The sequence below is a fragment of the Carlito syrichta genome, unplaced genomic scaffold (genome assembly GCF_000164805.1).
Source record: "Carlito syrichta isolate Samal-C Ts95f unplaced genomic scaffold, Tarsius_syrichta-2.0.1 Scaffold308898, whole genome shotgun sequence".
NCBI classification, from domain to species: Eukaryota; Metazoa; Chordata; class Mammalia; order Primates; family Tarsiidae; genus Carlito; species Carlito syrichta.
This window is the reverse complement of record NW_007252994.1, coordinates 115,666-135,076: the sequence shown is the minus strand read 5'-3', so window position 1 is coordinate 135,076 and position 19,411 is coordinate 115,666. Positions and strand designations below refer to the sequence as shown.

Here is a 19,411-nt window from a genome sequence, read left to right as displayed (position 1 = left end):
CGCCTGTAATTCCGGCTACTTGGAAGGCTGAGGCGGAAGGATCGCCGGAGCCCAGCGGGTCGAGGCTGCGGTGGCCGGGAGCATGCCATTGCACTCCAGTCTGGGCGACAGAGTGAGACTCCAACTCAAAAAAAAAAAAACAAAAAACATATGCAGTGTTTTCTCAACATAAAAGAATCATCATTGCTGATTTTTTTAGAAGTCAGAAAACAGAAGGAGAAAACCTCTTTCTTTCCTCCAGTGACAGTTCGCCCATAATGTTAAGGATTACTGCCTTCCAGTCCCTGCCTTCCTGGGTGATTTTTTATGGCTGTACAGTAGCTGTGTTTGGGAACCCTTCTTTTTTCTCTTAACATTTTATGAGTAACATTACTCTTCATCAATAACTTCCTAATGGCTCATAATGCACAACGTAATGGTTAATTTGCTCAGCTATTTTTGTTTTATTGGGCATTTAGGTTTTCTATTTGTTTGATTATAAACCGTGTTATGGTGAACATCTTCGTATGTAAACATTTGTTTGCATCTCTAATTTTTCCTCAGACTTTCAGAAATGGAAAAATTATAATGCTTATGGCTAAATTGGACCTGAAAGATGCACCCACTGGTGTACCCACAAATTCCATGTCAGAATCTCTAGCCCCTGTGTGTTTACACTGTTGGGTGTTATTGCTTTTATGAACTCTTTGCTAATTCAGTGGGTGAAAGGCACTCCCTCGTTGTGGTTTCCATTGAGGTTCTTTAACTACTCATTATGTTAAATGTTATTTGTATGTTTTCCCTTAAATGTCAGTTATATTCTTTGCCCACTGAGCCACTGGATTTTTAAGCTCTGTTTAAGCTCTTTCTACCAAGAAGGCTTCTCTCCATGGTAGCTGCTGCATGATTCACAGCAACTGCACGCAGAGTCATGATCCAAGGAAAGTGACAACCTCGTGCCTTTTCCTCACTTGACATTACGTCCTGAGCAGTTTTTCGTGCTACCCCAGGGGCTGCATCCCAGTTTCAACAGCCGAGCTATGGATGTGCACGGGAGGGATGCAGAGAGGTTTTGGGGTGGAATACTGGGATTACAGAGTTGTCAAGGAAGGGTGCCACAGCCCCGGGGTGCAGAGGGTGGGGAGAGGAGTGCATGGTTGGGGTCTGGGTTGCCCTGGAAGGTGGCAGAGAAATGTTTTCTTCCCTTAACTAGCAGCTCGCACACAGGTTTCAGGGCTTGGGGTGCAGAACTCTTTTTAGGGCACACACACACACACACACACACACACACGACTCGATGAAGGTTTTCGGTGCACACACCGATTTCAAGTCTAGCCCGCATTATCAAACGCTTTTTATTGATTTAAGTTTCAGAAATAGTCTGTGCCTCTTGAAACAATAGGAGGGAGGCGTCTCAAGTGAAGAGTGATCATTTGGTGTCTGTCTTTCCGGGTGCTTTCCCCGTTTGTGTGCGTATAAGGGCGTTTTGTGTGTGTCAGCACCTATCCCGTTTGTAGGCGTGGACAGCCACCACATCGTATATATTCCATACGAGTGGAGCTATGACGGGCGCAGCATTCCGAGCATGCTCCCTCTCACCAATCAGAACGTCGTGGCCAATAAGGCCCCTCTACTTGCTGACTGCCACCTTGGGCCCATCGCTCGACCGCCCTGTGCCTCAGTTTCCCCATCTGGAAAACGGAGGCAATACAAAGGTTGTTTTGACGATCAAATGCGAGGACAGACGTACAGGGCTCAGAGCAGTGTCCTTCCTGGTAAGGAGTCTGTGTGATGCGTTATTCTTTCTATTGTCATCCCATGTCCGTAGGTCAGCAGGTGACTCATTTCGCATAAGACCTCCAGAGCAGTTTATTTTGAGGAGTTGGTGTATTGATCTACCTCCTCTTCGTGAATATTAAAAATTGTGTTTTCAGGGCTCTCAGGAAAGCAGACTCTGAGGTAGAGCGTGACCTGCAGAAAGGAGTGTGTGTTCGTTTTCTGCTGCCGCTGTAACAAATTCCCACAACCTTCGTGGCTTTAAACCACACATTTTAAAAAATCTTACAGCTTTGGAGGTCAGAAATCTGAAGTGGGTCTGACAGGGCTAAAATCCAGAGTTGGCACGGCTGTGTTTCTTCCAGGGGCTCCAGGAGAAGCCTTGCCTTGCTGTTTCTGGCTCCTGGACCTGTCTGTGTCGCGGGGCCTCGGGCCTGGCGTGGTGCCAACCTCACTCCCATCGCCGCATCTTCTTCTGTGATGACACTGGGCTCGTCCACATAGCCCAGGAGACATGCCTCGTCTCAAGATCTTTCCCTTCAGCATGCCTGCAAAGTCTCTGGTGCCGTGTGAGGGGTGTTTGCAGGTTTCGGGGCTTGGGGCATGGACCTCTTTTTAGGGCCGTGACCTCTGCCTTCCACAGAGGGATCTCAGCATCAACCCCCGTGAGGGGAGCAAAGGGAGCAGGATTGGCTACTGTGCTCTGAACCCGGGTCGCCCTCCAGGTTTGTCCCAAGGAAGCGCAGTGGGGACGGGACCTTAAGCCTCAAGTCACGGGGTGTGGGCGCCCTGGGAAGGTTTGTGACCCTGAGCGGGGCAGCTCCCCTCATCGAAGGCGGTTCTGCCAGGCTCACAGCTGAGGGTCAACTCCCCACAGCTCTCGCAGAAGCCAGGGTGATCCACCCTTCATTCCTGAAGGTGATGGGGTCTTGGTAGCTCCTCACAGTGTCTGCTGTGGGTTGTTTCCAATTCTTGGCCATTTCTTCTTTTTTAAATTTTTTAAAAGTTTTATTTTAAAGATGTGGGGTACAATTCAGGGTTAGGTCTACAGGCATTGATTATGCAGGGACCCTTGTTGATGAGGTGTGCCCCAACCTCCCCTAGCAGTTTCCCTCAACTGCCAGTCCCACCCCCCTCCCCTGGCAGTTTCCCACTACTGCCAAAACCTTTCTTAAAGTATTAGGATACTTGTTCACGGTCCCCTTATGAGTGAGAACATATGGTACTCTGCTCTTTGTTTCTGTGATAGATCACTGAGTATGAGAGACTCTAGATCCATCCAGGTAGCTACGAAGTCCGTGTTTGTCCTTCTTTATGACTGAATAATATTCCATGGTGTATGAGTACCACTTTTTTTTAATCCAGTCCACCTTCGATGGGCAGCACGGTTGGTTCTGTGTTTTTGCTATTGTGAATAGAGCTGCAACAAACATGCGTGTGCGGGGATTTCTTGGTAGAATGACTCGAGTTCCTCTGGGTAGATCCCCAATAGGGGGATTGCTGGGTCATATGGAAGGTTCTCTGCCGTTTCAAACGATGCTGTAGGAGAACGTGTTTGTGGAAATGCCCAGACTCGCATGGGCCAGTACTTCTGTGGGACTGGCAGCTGGAAGGGGCCATTGCCTCCTGCTCCGGGGGGCGCCTTCAGAGGATGGGGATGGAGCCTGTGAATTGTCTTGCTGTCTTCGCAGGGGCAGGAGGCTGATGTCCCTTTGGGTCATTCCCAAAGCCCTGACACAACAGCAGTGTGGAGCTGTTGAAGGTGGGGGTGGGAGGGACAAGGTGAAGGGGGTGGTTTCTTGGGAGCTCAGTCCAGGTCAGGAACAAACTCCAGCCTGTTCCACTGAGTCGCACTGGGTGGGCCATGAGTGAGCTCGTGGGCTCTTCTCCAACTTGGCTTCATCTTCTAAAACTGGCAGTCTCTCCTTTTCTCTCTCTCTCTCTCTCTCAAACACACACACATACACACACATACACAACGCACACGCACACACACGCACACACACACATGCAACCAAGCAATTGAATGAGTGTCGCACACCTTACAGGAAGCAGTAAAGCACAGGAAGATCCTGGCAATGAGTTGGCCTGCATTCAGGTCCTTCCTCTCCCACTTCCTGGCCGTATGACCCTGGATGTGTTACTGACTGACCTCTTTGGGGCTCACTCCTCACTCTCTCCGAGCCCTGGTACCAGGTGCAAAAGCCACAGTCTGAGTTCGGTGTTAAGTTGCCATCCTGACCCCAGGTCATTTTGCCGTCATGGCCACCCCAGGAGGTAGAAAGGTGTTTCCTGAGGCTCTACGGATGAGGAGTGACCAAGTTCAACTGGAACCTGGGCACTGGGAACCGCGTCCAGGGCGGGCTGCTGTGCGTGTCCCTTGACGCTCCCGAAGGAGGATTGGAACCCTCGGCCGGATAACTGCCCAGGGGCTGACCTGAATGGACCCCCTGAGACCTGTGGCCCCCATGGCAGGGCTTTGGGAATGAACCAAAGGGAAGCCAACCTCCTGCCACTGCAAAGACAGTTCATAGGCTCCGCCCCCATCCTCCGAAGGTGACCCCAGGAGGCCTGAGCCCTCTGGCTGTGGGTGGGCTTGGTGGCTGGTGAACTCGAGGTCACGGCTGTAGGGGCTGGAGGGGAGCGAGGGGGGAGATGCCCCAGTCTTCAGTTGGGGCAGACCCCCTCTCAGAGCAATCGATCACGCCCTTCCTGCCGACCAGTCCTGTGCCTCAGATTGGGTGGCGGGTTATAAAGAATATCATAGCTGGGCTCGGTGGCTCAGCCTGTAATCCCGTGCCTTTGGGAGTCTGAGGTGAGTGGATTGCCTGAGCCCGCGGGTTTGAGACCCGCCCGGGCAACTTGGCGAGACCTCATCTCTACAATAAATCAAAAATTAGTCAGGCATGGTGGCACACGCCTGTAGTTCCAGCTACTTGGAAGGCTGAGGCGGAAGGATCGCCGGAGCCCAGCAGGTCGAGGCTGTGGTGGCCGGGAGCGGCCACTGCACTCCAGTCTGGGCGACAGAGTGAGACTCCAACTCAAAAAAAAAAAAAAAAAAAAAAAAAAGAATATCATTATCAGGGTCCCTAAGCCCAGTGTTTCCTTCTGATCCTTCATATCAAGCGTCTTCTCAGAGAAGCCTCTGCGGAAGCCTCTCCCCTCTGTGCACCTGCGACCCTCGTGGAGACACGGGCGGGGCCATGGCTCACAGGCCCCGCCCTGCCCTATGACCCTGCCCATGACTCCCGCTGGGTGTCTTCCTCCTACTCCTCAGGGCCCTTGGTGGATGTCGCGCTCCACTCCAGGTGCCCCGCCACCCAGGCCCCAGCCTCCTGGGCAGTCACCGTGAATGGCCCAGATGCACACAGCAGGGGACCCCTGGGGGCACATGCAGCCAGGGCACATTCCCTGGAGCCCCGTGCACTCGCAGCTCAGCGAGGGGCTCCTGAGAGACCTTTCGCTCAAGGTGGCAGCCCGGGAGCCATGCTGAGGATCTTTCTGGAAGCTTCCGCATCCATGGCCGCATCCTCTGCTTTGCCTCGGCTGCTCAGATCTGCCGAGGTGACACCCCACTGTCCCTCCTGCTTCTGCCGTACTGGCCTCGTTCAGACCCCTGCCTCGGCTGCGTCTGTGGTTTCTGCCCCAGTCATGGCCCTTCTGACTCACTCACTCCAAAGCCACAGACGCGGGGTTTTATTTTTTATTGAGGTACGGCTTACGAAAATCCAAACACGACGCTTTGCTATGTGTAGACACTGCGGCACGGTGGAATCGAGCTAATTCACATGTTGTACTTGTCGTTTTTTGTTCTGAGAACTCTTAAGCTCTACTGTCTTGGCAACTCTCAAGCATAGGGCATGCTGCTGGTTGCAGTTGTCACCATGGGTGCAGTAGGTCTCCAGAGCTTATCATCCTGGCTCATGGAAACTTCTCATCCTTTATCCAACATCTCCCCAGGATGCCCTCCCCCCGCCCCTTGAGACCTGGTAACCTGCATTCTACTCTCTGCTTTTATGAGCTCAACTTTTTTAGGTTTCCCGTGCAAGTGAGATTATGCACTATGTATTGTCTTTCTGTTCCCGGCTTATTTCATTTAGCACAGTGTCCTCTAGGCTTGTCTGAGGTGTCACAAGGGACTTCCTTTTTTAAGGCAGAATAGCATTCCACTATGTGTCTCTACCACAGCATCCATTCACCTGTTGATGGACATGTTGGTCGCTTCCACATCTTGGTTGTGGTGAATGGTGCTGCGCTGAACACAGGGTGCAGCTGTCCTCTCCACATAGGGGTTTCGGTTCCTTTGCATGTGCACTCAGTGATGGGACTGCTGGATCATGAGGCAATTCAATTTTTGAGTTTTGAGGGCCCTGCATACAGTTTTCCATAGAAGCTTTACTGATTTACATCCCCACAACAGCATGCAGAGGTTCCCTTTTCTCCACTTCCTCACCAATTCTTGTTATCTGTTACATGAGGGAGTTTTCAAAAGCGATCAGCTGGCTGGCGCAGTGGCTCAGTCCTGTAATCCCAACCCTTTGGGAGGCTGAGACAGGAGAATTGCTTGAGCCCAGGGGTTCGAGACCAGGCTGGGCAACACAGTGAGACCTTGTCTCTACAAAAAAATTTTTTAAAATTAGCCAGCCGTGGTAGTGTGTGCCTCTAGTCCCAGCCACTCAGAGGCTAAGGCAGAAGGATCGCCCAAGCCCAGGCGATCATGGCTACAGTAAGTCGTGGTCTTGCTATTGCACTCCAGCCTGGGCAACAGAGTGAGACTCCAACTCAAAAAAAAAAACCATCAACTTAGATGCCCTCAGCTGCTCCACACCATCCCCAGAATAAATTCCGAGTTGCTTGCCTGGCTTTCGAAGCCCTCCCTGCAGGCCCGCCAACCTCTCCAGCGCCAGCCTCTGGTGCCCAGCACCCAGCCCCCACACTCCCGGTTTCCTTTCTCTTCCTGGCTGGGTCTGGCTCTCAGGACTGTGTGAGCACTGGTCCCTTCTGGAACGCTCTCCCTGCCTCATCCTTGTGAGTCTTTTGTTTGTGGCTGAGCTATACTCCTCTTGGAGGCCTTGCCCGGTGTCCCAGGTCCGCACGACCCCCACCATAAGGATTACAGATTACAATACAGAGTCGTCTGCCTGTTTGTGTGCTGACACCCCACACTTCACCCCAGATGGTGAGCCCTGGGGGAAGGCACTTGTCATCTTTTTTCTTTTGAGTTGGAGTCTCACTCTGTTGCCCAGACTGGAGTGCAGTGGCCGCTCACGGCCACCGCAGCCTCGACCTGCTGGGCTTGGCGATCCTTCCACCTCAGCCTTCCGAGTAGCTGGAACTACAGGCGCGCGCTACCACACCTGGCTAATTTTTTGATTGATTGTAGAGACGAGGGCTCGCCAACTTGCCCAGGCGGGTCTTGAACCCGTGGGCTCAGGCAATCCACTCAGCTCGGCCTTCCAGATTGCTGGGATTACAGGCTGAGCCACCGAACCCGGCCTCTAGCTTTTCTTATTCCAAAATCCAGAGACCCCTGAACACCTACACTTTCTTATTTTTTTTTAACTCATTTTTCTACAAAATTTAACCTGAAATCATTTGGTGGAAAATCCGACCTGAACATTGTTTCGTCCATGCTGTGACCATCTCTTCCTTTCTCCTTCACAAGCTTAGTGTGTTGCTCAGAAATCTTGATGATCACTGTCAAAATCAAGTGCAGGACATTTTCAGGATGGAAAGCCAACTTTAGAACATATCCAGACTGATGCTGTCTCTTCAGAAATGAAGCCCAGAGAGGTGCAATAGCTTCTCAGTGTGACACAGGGTCTAGGGCCTGAGCTCAGCTCTTCGTGACAGGGAATTGCAAATAGGTACCCTCTCTGAGTAGATGAGTCTGAAGACTGTGCCCCACGTCAAGGGACGGGCTTGACAGGTGGGGTGTTGGCTGGAGTGCAGCTTCCTAGGGTGCTTCCTTTGCTGGGAGCCCTCGTGCAGGACACAGCTTAAAGGTCCTCCAAGCTATACCTGGCCCCGGATCTCTTCTCCGCCAGGTGCTATATATGCTGCTGACAAAACAGGTCACTCTGCTTCCCTCACGGATAAACTCAGTCCTGGTGACATTAGACACTTGGGTGTATCCTAAGAACAACCCATGCCTGCCTTGTTTTAGAAATCTCAAGACACATAAGGAAATTTTTCCAGAACAGGCCAGGTCTGAGGCATGGTGCAGAGTTGGCAGGGGAGAATGACGGGATGGAATGAATCATAATAAACCACTAATAAGGTAGTTTTGCCTGTGAGTTTTAAGTCACAGACTCCAAATGCTATTAGCAGTAATTACTGGCTTTGTTGGATGTCTGCAGCATTTCGGTCTCAAAATACAGACGTGGATGTATAAGCCATTGGAAGGAAGAGAAAAAACAAGTTGTAGTGAGGAGGAAAGGAATCCCCACTGACCGAGTGCTTCTTGCAGGTCGGGCTCTTGGTTATTTGCTCAGCATAGCATTGCAAGGGCCATAGGGTTATTCCCCTTTTTGTATGAACATCCTAAGTCTTTCCTTCCAGAACTTTCGCAGTCTCTTTATCCTATTGCCTGGTGTATCAGCTAGCCTTTGCTGTGTAACAAGCTGCCCCAAACCCAGGGTTTAGAACAACAGTCATTTACTAACATTCTCTTGCTTGGCAACTCTGGCTGGGCTCAATTAAGCACTTCCTCTACGAGTCTTGCCTGGGCTCACTGTGACATTTGGGCCTCAGCTGGGATGGCTCAGGGGATTCTTTGCAGGACCTCTCACCCTCCGGGCTCTCTGGGACTTCCCACGGTGGCAGTTCCAGCCAGTGAGCATGGATGCCGAATGGCCTCTTGAAGTTTAAGCTCGGAACGCACTTCATTTCGGCTGCATCATCAAGTCCAAAGACCCGTCCAGATTCAGGGGTTGGGGAAAAGGACTCCATCTCTTGCGAGGAGGGACCTGAAGAGTTTGTGGCCGGATTACTCTCCTTCGGGCCTCATTCTGGACCCGATACTTATATTCCTCTCGTGTGTAAAACAGCCTCACCCCCTCCCAGCAACCCTAAAAGTATCATCCAATGACTGCACAAGGCTCAAAGTTGGCATCTTATCGTCGGCATTAACATAGGACGCAGATGAGACTCCCTGGGGTGACTTCTTTTGATCCAAACGCTTGTGAACTGAAAGGTAAGTTTTGGGTGCTCGCCCCATACTCCCAGTATATGAGGGAAGGATGAGGACAAGATGACCACAGACAACAATCCCATTTAAAAAGAGGGAAAAGCTACCAACACCTAGTGATGCCTCCATAGATATTCTGGAGTCCTGTGGGCCACATGCTGCTGGGCCTGCTTCTTCTGGGAGTGACTTGCCTTCTGCTTTGGGTGCGGTGTCTGTGTTAAGGGGTTAACAAACCACATACAAGCTGGGCTCGGAGGCTCAGCTTATCATCCCACGCCTTGGGAGGCTGAGGTGAGTGGATTGCCTGAGCCTGCGGGTTCGAGACCCGCCTGGGCCACTTGGGGCGACCTCATCTCTACAATAAATCAAAAATTAGCCGGGCGTGTCAGCATGCGCCTGTAGTTCAGGCTACTTGGAAGGCTGAGGCGGAAGGATTGCCGGAGCCCAGTGGGTTGAGGCTGCAGTGGTCAGGAGCGGCCACTGCCCTCCAGTCTGGGTGGCAGAGTGAGACTCCAACTCAAAAAAACAAAGCAAAACAAAACTAACCACATACAGCCTATGGGCCAAATCAGGCATGTGGCCTGTTTTTGTATTGTCTTTGTATCATCCTTGAGCTAAGAGTGTTTCTTACATGCTTAAAGGCTTTAACAAGCAAAACAAGCCAACAGCAACAACAGCAAAGAACCATAAGTGGCAGAGATTGTAAGTGGCTCACAAACATTTAGTCATCTGGTCCTTTATAAAAACAAGTCCCCTGCTCTAGGGGTCTTTTCATAGCCCCTGGATTCTTGGTTTGACATTTCGAGATATAGTCTCTTTTCTGAAACAATGGCCTGTGTTTGTAGCTGAGTAACTTTCTCAACCTTTTCCTACCCGCAGGAAGTTGGCAGATCAGAGGCTTCTGTTCATCTTGAACTGTCTCAGTCCCTTTTAGTCAAGGCGGGGGTACACCTTTCTCAAAACATTGTGGGTTTCCAACGTATCAGATTCTCGTCCGCTCCACTGGGAACTCTTTCTTGAGAGAGTTCACTGCGGGCAACTGTGGGTGTTCTGTGTGGCTGTGCCTTCGCGATTCTCAGCAGCCCTTTGGTCAAGCTGAGGACATTTGCTGAACAACAACTTAGATTTTCCTGGGGTCATTGCAGAGAGTTACAGATACGTCCTTGATGTCATCTTTATCCTGAAGGCTTTTTTTTTTTTTTACTTTGAGAATTGTTTGTTGGTTGTCAAGAGCAGAGATGAGAAAGTTTTATTTTCCAATACAGCGAACCATAGGCCTCTAACACATTGACTAAATTCTGCTGGGAAGCTGAGCATTTCCCTCTTTATTTCTCTCTCAGTTCCTTTCCCATCTCTCAGTTTCCTTTTTCTCTCTCTCTTCTTGTACCTTATCGTACAAACCTTAAAAAAGCCAATTGATACTCTCAGCAGTGTTCATGGAAATCATCTTAGCTGGATTCCCAAGTTCTACGGGTACATTTTCTCCCGAGTTACTACCAGCAGCAGTTTTCCCAGTTGTTTCGCTGCTGTCTAATATGGGTCTCTCATTTTCTCTCCTTGCTAATAGTTCATTTGCTGTTTTTACAAGTGTTGCTAAGGTTCCTTACTAGTCTCCTGACCTCTACTTACCAGTGCTGTACCTTTTAGGGGTTGGCCACTGTAATACCCAACCTCTGGTACTAATTTTTTTTGGTATTAATTAGTCTTTGCTGTATAAAAACCACTGAAAAAACCCAATGGCTTAAAACGGCAACAGTTAAAACCACAATGAGATACCATCTTACATCCATTAGGATAGTTACTATGTAAGAAAAGTAAAGCGGAAAACAACAAGTGTTGGAGAGGGTATGGAAGTTAGAACCCCTGTGCTCTGTTGGTGGGAATGTAAAATGCTGCAGCTACTGTGGAAAACAGTATAGTGTTTTCTCAACAAATTAGAAATAGAAGTACCATATGATCCAGGAACTCCACTTCTGGCTGTATACTGCAAGGAATTGTGAGTCGAGACTCAGAGAGGATAGAAGCAACCCAAGTGTCTGCCAAAGATGAGTGTATAAACAAAAGTGGTATGTACATCCAATGGAATGTTAGCCCTAAAAAAGGAAATTCTTATGTGTGCTGCAACATGGGTAAACACATGGAGGGGCACGATGCTAAGTGAAATAAGCCAATCACAAAGGACAAATGCTAGATGATTCCACTTATATGACCCAACCAGGACATCAAATTCATAGAGACAGAAAGTAGAATGGTGGTTGTCAGGGGCTGAGGGGAGGGAAGGAACGGCTAGTTGTTTAAAGGGTGCGGAGTTTCAGTTTGCAGGATGAAAAAGATGAAAAAATCCTGGAGATGGGTTGCACTACAGTGTGAATGTACTTAACACTGAACTGTACACTTAAAAATGGTGAAGATGGCAAATATTACAAGATGTGTATTTTGCCACAGTTCATAAAAGACAGCAGTTGTCTATTGTGAGTAGGCACTTTGGTTTGGGTTCAAACTGGGCCGTTTTGCTGTTCACATCTGGCTCATTAATGCCTTGAGCCTTCTCCCGGATGGCTAGACCATCTATGAAGGCTTCCTCCACGATCTGTTCACCAGCAGCTCTCGTGGGCTTCTTTGCATGGTGTTTCCAAGAGAGTGAGAGTTGAAATGGTGAATTCTCTTGAGCCCAGGCCTGGAACTTGTACAGTGTAACACCTGCGTTATCCTGTGGGTCAAAGCAAGTCACGAGACCAGCCCAGATTCAAGGGGCAGAGAGACAGAATCTGCCTCTTGAAGGATGTAGCTTCAAAAATTTGTGAATTTTTAAAAAATTTACCAACCTGTACAATTTTTTTTCTAACACCTCTCTCTACATAAAACCATTCGTTTATTTGCTTGTTTATGGCTTATCATCTTCACTAGAATGTAGACAGGGATAGCTCATTTACAGCTGTATCTCTTGCCTCCAGAAGAGTGCTTACACATAACCAAGTACTCAGTAAATATTTGATACGTGAGAAAAATAAAGATTTTACGGAGAAGGGCTTCTGGGGTCCAGTGAACTTGGGAAATGCTCCATGTTTATTGTCTTCTTGAATGTTCTTTGTGCACATTCTCATGTTAAAATCTGTTAAGCCCTGTGGTGTGTGTACTGTTGGCAAACCTAGTTTTTCTGCATTCAGTATAGATATCAGCGTCCTTGGTCTTGATTGTGAGCCAAGAATCCTTCTGAGACTGGGCAGAGCTCAGTGCAGCCAGTTGGCCTTAGTGATGGAGTTGGTTGCAAAGATCCCAGGCCAGGCCACCTCTCCCCTCACCCTTGCCTCTGCATTTCTCTTTGAGCCTGCTCTTTCTCTTACCTTTTCTACTGCCCTGGTCCTTGTGCGGGATGCAGCAGCCAGTTTCTGGGTGGCCTCTCTGCCTAAGAGATCGACCAGGTGTCCTGTGGCATCAGTTGGGTTGAGCGCCTCATCCTGGTTCAGCTGAACATCTTTCAAGTGCCCAGCCCTGGACTGTGGTCTGGAGTCACACCGCATGCACATGGCTGTCCCCAAGGTTACTGGGTAGGGGAGGAAGAGGGGAGGTGACAGAACATTTATGGAAGTTCTGAGAACTGGAGGGTATCGGAAATAGGGTGACAGCCCCACTGGCGTTTTATATGATCCTTTGGGACTGGTGTTCCAGGGAAGATCCTTGGAAAAAAAGCGGCAGCAATGGCCTTTGTGAATCTGGGCTTGTCTTTGACTGTTACAGCCTCCGATGTGTCCTGAGACTCTGGTGCCCGTCGTAGAATGATCCGATCAAAGGCGTCACAGCAGTCAGGCCTCTTGATAGGTATTGCCCAGCTGTTTTTCTGAACATTTGCAAATTAGTTGTGCCACTTTTCACGGTCACCTGCCATGTGAGAGGGACACTTTTTGAGGCACCGTCACTAGCCCTGGACGACAGATTTTTAAATGTGGTGTCTACTCAAGTGCAGAGGTGGAACAGCAGACACTCAACACTGCTAAAAGAGGGAGGGGGAGGAGGAGTGAGGGGCACACCGCAACACCCTGGGTGCCAAGTCCATGGTCAGGGTGCGAGGGCCTGCTTGAAGCCCAGACCTCACCTACGGGCAATTTACTCATGTAGTGAATCCTCACGTGTGTGCCACAGCCCTGAAATTCAACGTATATACAAACCAAAACCTCAGTATTGTCCACCACAGAGGACACTGATCCTGCCATTCCCCTGCTTTGAAAGCACAAGCTCCGCTAGATGGAGGCCATGGTTCCTGGTTTTACCACGCGCGAAGGTGCTCAAGGCCGCCGAGCGGGACGGTTGACACTGGTTGCTTTGGTGAATTTCCTGTTGCATGCATTAGACAACAGTTTTGCAAAAGTAGGACTTGAAAAGTGCATGTCTTAGGGCGTGTTCTCGGAACACGGCACTGCTCATGTCCTTTCATCTTCCTTCTCGAACTTGCTCAAGTACACCCTTCCCCTTGGCCGGGAGAGTTCTCCTCCTCCTCTTCTTCCTCCTTCCTCTTCCCTCCTCCCCGCTCTCCAGCTCTTCGGACGCCGCTGCGGTGTGACCTTCCCCGGCAGCTTCCTTCAACCCTCTCCCCACCCCAGGCCAGATGAGGTGTCCCCTGAATTCTGATGACACCCTTCTCTCTTGGCAGCTACCATTCTGCACAACGATCACTGACTTATCAGAAGACATGCTGCTTTTTCCTCCCTAACCATATTTTCCTGCTCTCCTTTTATCTTTGAACAGGTGTCAATTCCTTCCAAGTCTACATGGCCTATAAGGATCTCTACCAGATGTCCGACAGCCAGGTAGGTCCCCACGCTCGGCCTCTCCTGTGCTGCCTGGGCAGGCCCGGGCCAGCTTTGTCTGTCCAGGCAGCTCAGGGCAAGAGAGACGGTGAGAGCTGGCAGGGAGCACTCTGCCCTCAAGCCCTCGCTCTGGCACTGAGTTGCTCTGGGACCTTTGTCCGTCATCGCCCCTCCTGGGCTTCCGTTCCCTTCTGTCTAAGTGGGGTGGGTGGGGGATTACTGGCTTGGTGGCTCTCAAATCTGACTCATCTGTGGGAGCACGCGCTCCCAACACGGATTCCTAGAGTGCGTGGCGGATGTCGGGTGTAAGGCTCAGGCGCCTGCCTGTCCTCAAAGCTCCGCAGTGGGTTGTGCATGCGGGGGGAGGGGACACGGGTTATTCGCTCTGACACGGGTGGGAGCCCTGGCCTGGGCTAGTCACCTCCTTTCTCCGTTTTCTCGCCCACGTGGTGTCATGTCTCCATTCCAGTCACACATCAGACAGTTGCTGCACAGATACAGTGAGCTAAGGAGGACCCACCGTGCTGATGGTGGTTCTCGGGGTGCAGGGGTCACTTGGACCGACCTTTCGCCCTGGATGTCCCGGGTACCGTGTTTTGGTGCCACTTCCTTGTCCTCGGCCGGTTAGTGTCGTGGAGGAGTCCAGAGGCTAGAGGCAGACTCGCCGTTCCGGCTGCTTGCTGTGCAGCCAGGAGTGGCTTTCCCAGCCTCTCTGTGCCTTAGGCTTATAATAGCACCAGCCTCAAAGAGGTTGTCAGAGGACTGGGTTATTTAATGTAAGTCAAGTGCTAGGACAGTGCCTGGCCAGCGTGGTGCCACCTGCATGTTAGCGGGCTGCTACTGGTTATTACCGCAGCGTTAGACCAGCAATGGGAGCATCACTCCATGTCCTGCCTTTCCAGTAAACGCCTGGGGTTATAGACAGTCGCTCAGAGATGCCTTGGAGGCCTTTGATGCAGTCAGCATTCGAAGAGCTGCAGAGTCATTCTGTTTCCTGGAAAAAGCTGCCTGTGACGTGGTGGCGTTTCACCTGTTTCGTTCTAACCACTGAAGTCCTGGGAGCACACGGGATGGTGGCCTCTGGGTGGGGGTTCCCAAAAGAGCTCTGTGCTTCCACACTTCTCCCTGTGCTGTCTACACCTGAAACGCCTCGATAGGCGTTAGCATTCAAGTGCCCCTAGAGGGGCAGCTTGGTGGCTTTGGCCCTCACCAGGGACAAATGCCTGGTGGCAGATTCTTCTCAAGTAGGAAGAGGACACCAGGCAGGGCCTGTCTTGACTGAGATGGTGCTTGGCATGGTGTATGTTATTTGAGTACTGGAGTTACAGAGCTTGTTTCCCCCACCCCACTGTTGTCTATAAAATGACACGGGCTCAGTTTTTTGTTAGAGACAGGGTCTCACTCTGTCACCCAGCTGGAGTGCAGTGGTGTGAACATAGCACGCTGCAGCCTCGAACTCCTGGGGTCAAGGGACCCTCCCGCCTCAGCTTCCCAAGTGGCTGGGACCATAGGCATGCCACCCTACCTGGCTATTAAAGACAAATTGTGGAGTTAGGGTCTTGCTATGTTGCCCAGGCCAGTCTTGAACTCATGGCCCCAAGTGAATCTTTCTCCTCAGCCTCCCAAAACCCTAGGATTTTACAGGCTGAGCCACCACCACACCTGGCCATGGCTCAAATTTTTGTAAATGTGTGCCCGTCCCTTGTGGCACGTGGGTGGCTAGAGAGTAGGCTGAGCAGATTCAGTGACACAATTTCAGCAAAACTAAAAGTGACTTCTCAGCACCGGTTGTCACCACCACAAGTACAAGCATCTCAAGGAGCCAAGCCGAAGGCACAGGTGGGCGCCGAGAATGAGGACATCATGCCGTGGTGTTACCTGATCAGTCAGTCCTGCCTCACTCCAGCCTCTGGCCTTTGATCTGGAAGGCGTCAGGGCCAAGGGATGGTCCTTTCCTGGTCTGACGTGTAGAGCAACACATCCCAGTGCCGTGAGCAGAGGAGCCAGGCTGTGTCTGCGGGGCCAGCGGGTGGGCGGCTGCCTGGCTGTGAGCAGAAGGGCAGGCTTTGTGCGCGCACGTGCTGGGATGGGTCCGTCCGCCCCAACCCCTGTTTCTCTCTCCTCAGCTCTATGAAACCTTCACCTTCCTCAAGGGGCTGGGAGCTGTGATTCTGGTCCATGCAGAAAATGGAGATTTGATAGCTCAGGTGAGTGCTGTGAATTTCCACCCGTTCCGTCTCAATCTGCTTGTCCTCCTTGCTGAGGGTGTGAGGACAGGGCCTTGGTGCGTGCGGTGACAGGGCCGCAAAGGGCCAGACGGAAACCCGGGTGTGACATCAGACACCCCAGGTGAGAGCCACTCACACGCCGCTGGCAGCCCACCTTGCCTCTAGAGTCTCCGTGTTCTCCCTTGTGCGGTGGGGAGGAGGCAGCCGCTCTGTGGACCTGGGAGGGTCTGGATGAGGGACCCAGAGGATCTGGACGAAAATGCTCACAGACCTGGGGATGCTGGAGCCGCGCCTGTGGAAGTGCAGTGTCTGTTGTCTTAGGGGTTGGGACTCGGTGGAGTGGACGGGCCCGGGCTTGGGGCTGGTATGCTGGTCCAGCCACCTCCGTCTCCCAGCCGGGTGACCTTGGACGAGGACGCTGACCCAGCGAAGACTCATTTTCCGTTCAGAAACATCTGCCTGGCAGTGTGTTGTGAGGATCAGATGACAGCATGCCCTGAGGTGTGAACGTGTGCCCCAGAAGTTCATGTTTCGAAATCGTCATCTCTGAGTTCTTATGTGGATGGTATTTGAGGTCGGGCTTTGGGTGAGGATCAGGATTGGATGGGATCGTGAGGTGGAGCCCGTGACGGGGTTAGGGGCTGTAGAAGGAGAGGGAGAGAGAGCTGAGCAGGCCTGCTCTTGCCCTCTCTCTGCGTGATGCCTTCTGCCATGCTGTGAAACGGCAGGAAGGCCCACAACAGACGCCGGCACCTTGGGGTTGGACTCCCCAGCCTCCAGAACTCTGAGAAATAAATGTCTTCTCTGTGTCTGTTGCCCAGTCTATGCCCTTCTGGGCTAGCATTAGAAAACAGACGAAGACATCGCATGGGTGAGGTTCAGTGTCTGGCAAGCGTGTGTCAGACGTTGTGTAGAATGAGATGCGAGCACTTTTTTGTCGTACCCTTAGCTCCAAGGGGGCTTTACGTTCCTCGAGGGGCTGGGAGCTGTGATCTTAACCCTGGCCACAGGGTGGAAAGCTTGATGGGAAAAGAAAATGTCAGGGGGGTGACCAGCCAGGTTCAACTCCAGCAATTCTAACACGTCGTGAAGAGAGAAGCTGGAGAGAGGAGGCAGAAGCCGTGAGAGTGGGTAGGAGGGAAGCCCAGTCTGCTGGAGTCGTGGGTGGACTGGATGGGGGAAGAAGAGAGGGAGATCAGGGCGGCCTCTGGGTCTCTGGCGCTGAGCCCTGGACTGGCACCAGTGCCAGAAATCAAGACCAGGCATACAGGGAAAGGCTTGGGTGCAGCCAATATCGGTAGCTGATGCCAGGCACCCTGTGATACTCATCACTACTCTGTAAGGTAGATATAATCACCCCATTTTATAGCTAGGGAAACCGAGGCTCAGGTAGGAATAACTTGCTCACGGTCACACGTAGCAGTAGAGCTGTGATGTTACTCGGTTCCGACTGGTCAAAGCCTAGTGGTAAAACAGCTAGATGGTTAAGTGCTTTGGCTCTGAAGCATCACCACTGAGGTCCAGCTATTGACTTTCCTTCTTCTTATCTTCCGGTGTCCTTGCAGGTTTTCTGCAGAACGGACATTCTTTCGAGTTCAAAGTGAAAAAACAAACAGTGCTTCAGTCCCATCATGCAACAGTATACTGCTCATTGGTAGCAGGTCACTAAGTCCAGCCCACGCTCAGGAAGGGATTATACAAGGACACAAATACCAGGAAGTGAAGATCCTGGGGTCCCACATCCAAGACTGACTCCAGTCTGTCCCCATGGTCAATGTCCCTGTGCAAAATACAATCGCCGCCTTCGTAGCGTTCCAGAATCTCCCAACTGCATTGGCTCAGGTCTGGAGTGGCATGGTCTGCTTCAGGTCTAGGTGTGGGTGAGGCTTCTTGGCTGTACTTCCTGTAACCTGCAGGTCTGTGAAGCCGGAGGGACGGTATCTGCCCGCCCTCTCAACACACACATTCAGTGGGCGCGGGGCAGGCATTCCCGGTCAAGGGGAAAGTGGGAGTGGCATTACGGAGTCCTGGTTTCCAGCAGGCCTGACGTGCAGCCAGGCAGGTGTTGGCAGTGCCTTGACGGGTCTCGAAGCTCCTGGCTCCACCTTCTGGGCTCTTGGTTCCATCCTCTGAGTCATCCGTCCTTTGCCGTGAAAGATAGCACATGTTTGCAGCTGAGTGGTTTTCTCAACCTTCTGCCCGGTAGGATTTGGGGGGTCCATCTGTCTGCTTTCACATCTTCATTCCCTTCAGCCTAAGCTTGCAGTGTTTCGCTAAAGGGATCCGCCAAAAGCTTGGTGGGCCTCCTGTGAATCCCCTAGGAGCCCAGTGACACATCCTTCAGCCTCCCAGAGTCCCTGCTGTTTGACCGAGGGGACCCACAGGCCACCTTGAGTCTCTGTAAAGGGGCTTCACTGTGACTGAATGATCCTCAGAGGCACCAGCCTTCATCTTTCTGAGTTCTTCACGAAACTTTGTAGAATCGCACCCATACTTTTTTCTGGGCGTGCTGTAAGATTTGAGATTTTCTCAGAAGCTGCTTCTTAATTGTATGTCTTTTGCACTTTGGAGAGGCTTTTGCCACGTTCATCAGAAGTGAGGTGCAGGGTCCAGCCCGTGCTCCAGGGAGGGCATCCTGCGAGGACCAGGAGATGGGACCCTTGGGAGCCATCCTAGGAGTTGCTCACCATACAAGTCTTGGCCGATGGTAGGCTTCGTACACGTGGAAGCCTCCGAGAGGGGCTCTTTTACGTCTGCCCTCATTCACTCAGTCCTGGGAGAGTGGGATTCCCCCCGGTCCGGTGTAGGGGCAACCTTTTCTTTTTTGTCACGGTGTAGAATTCCACTGCGTGAACATATCTCAATTAATTTTCCCGTGGTCGGATGTTTGTGTAGTTTCAAATTTTGGACTGTTAGGATCGGAGCTTCCGTGCACATTCCTGTCCAGCCTTTTGCTAAACATAGGTTCACGTGTGTGTGAGTGTACACCTAGGTGTGGAGTGGCTGGGCGTAGGCTACAGGGGCGTTCTGTGCTAGTGGTTACCGCTGCACAGTGCTCCAAAGTATCCCTCCGTGCACGCCATTGCCCGTGTGGGAGAAGAGGGTCCGGTCTGCAGCCCTCAGCTTCCGAGCCGCACATCCAAGGCTGGGCTTTCTTCGCTGCCAGCCGGAGATTTCCCTGTTTCAGCTCCAATACATGTCACCTGTTGGACACCTGCTCGCCAGCATTCAAGATTTTGTTCCTGTCTTCTTCAATGCCCTGTTTTGGTTCTTGTGTGTCTTTTTCCTGTTGCTTCAGCAGGGTCCTGGAAAGGGGTAAAAGCAGGCAAGTACTTAGCCCATTGACTTCATCTAGGAATCCTGCGCAGGTCTCTGTGTCCCTCATGATGTCATCTTTTGCCCAACCTCCCCTCTCCCCTCCCTCCCCCCCTCCC

At 51.5% G+C, this 19,411-nt stretch overlaps 1 protein-coding gene across 2 annotated transcripts in view; it reads left to right on the top strand.

The window, feature by feature from the left end:
- The window catches only part of CRMP1 (collapsin response mediator protein 1), a 52,122-nt gene that overhangs the window by 11,148 nt on the left and 21,563 nt on the right, over positions 1-19,411 (top strand). For both annotated transcript variants that reach the window (XM_021716746.1, XM_008066377.2), the window contains exons 4-5: positions 13,688-13,749; positions 15,876-15,956. In XM_021716746.1, coding sequence (XP_021572421.1) covers positions 13,688-13,749; positions 15,876-15,956 — 143 coding nt within the window. The remainder of the gene's footprint in view (positions 1-13,687; positions 13,750-15,875; positions 15,957-19,411) is intronic.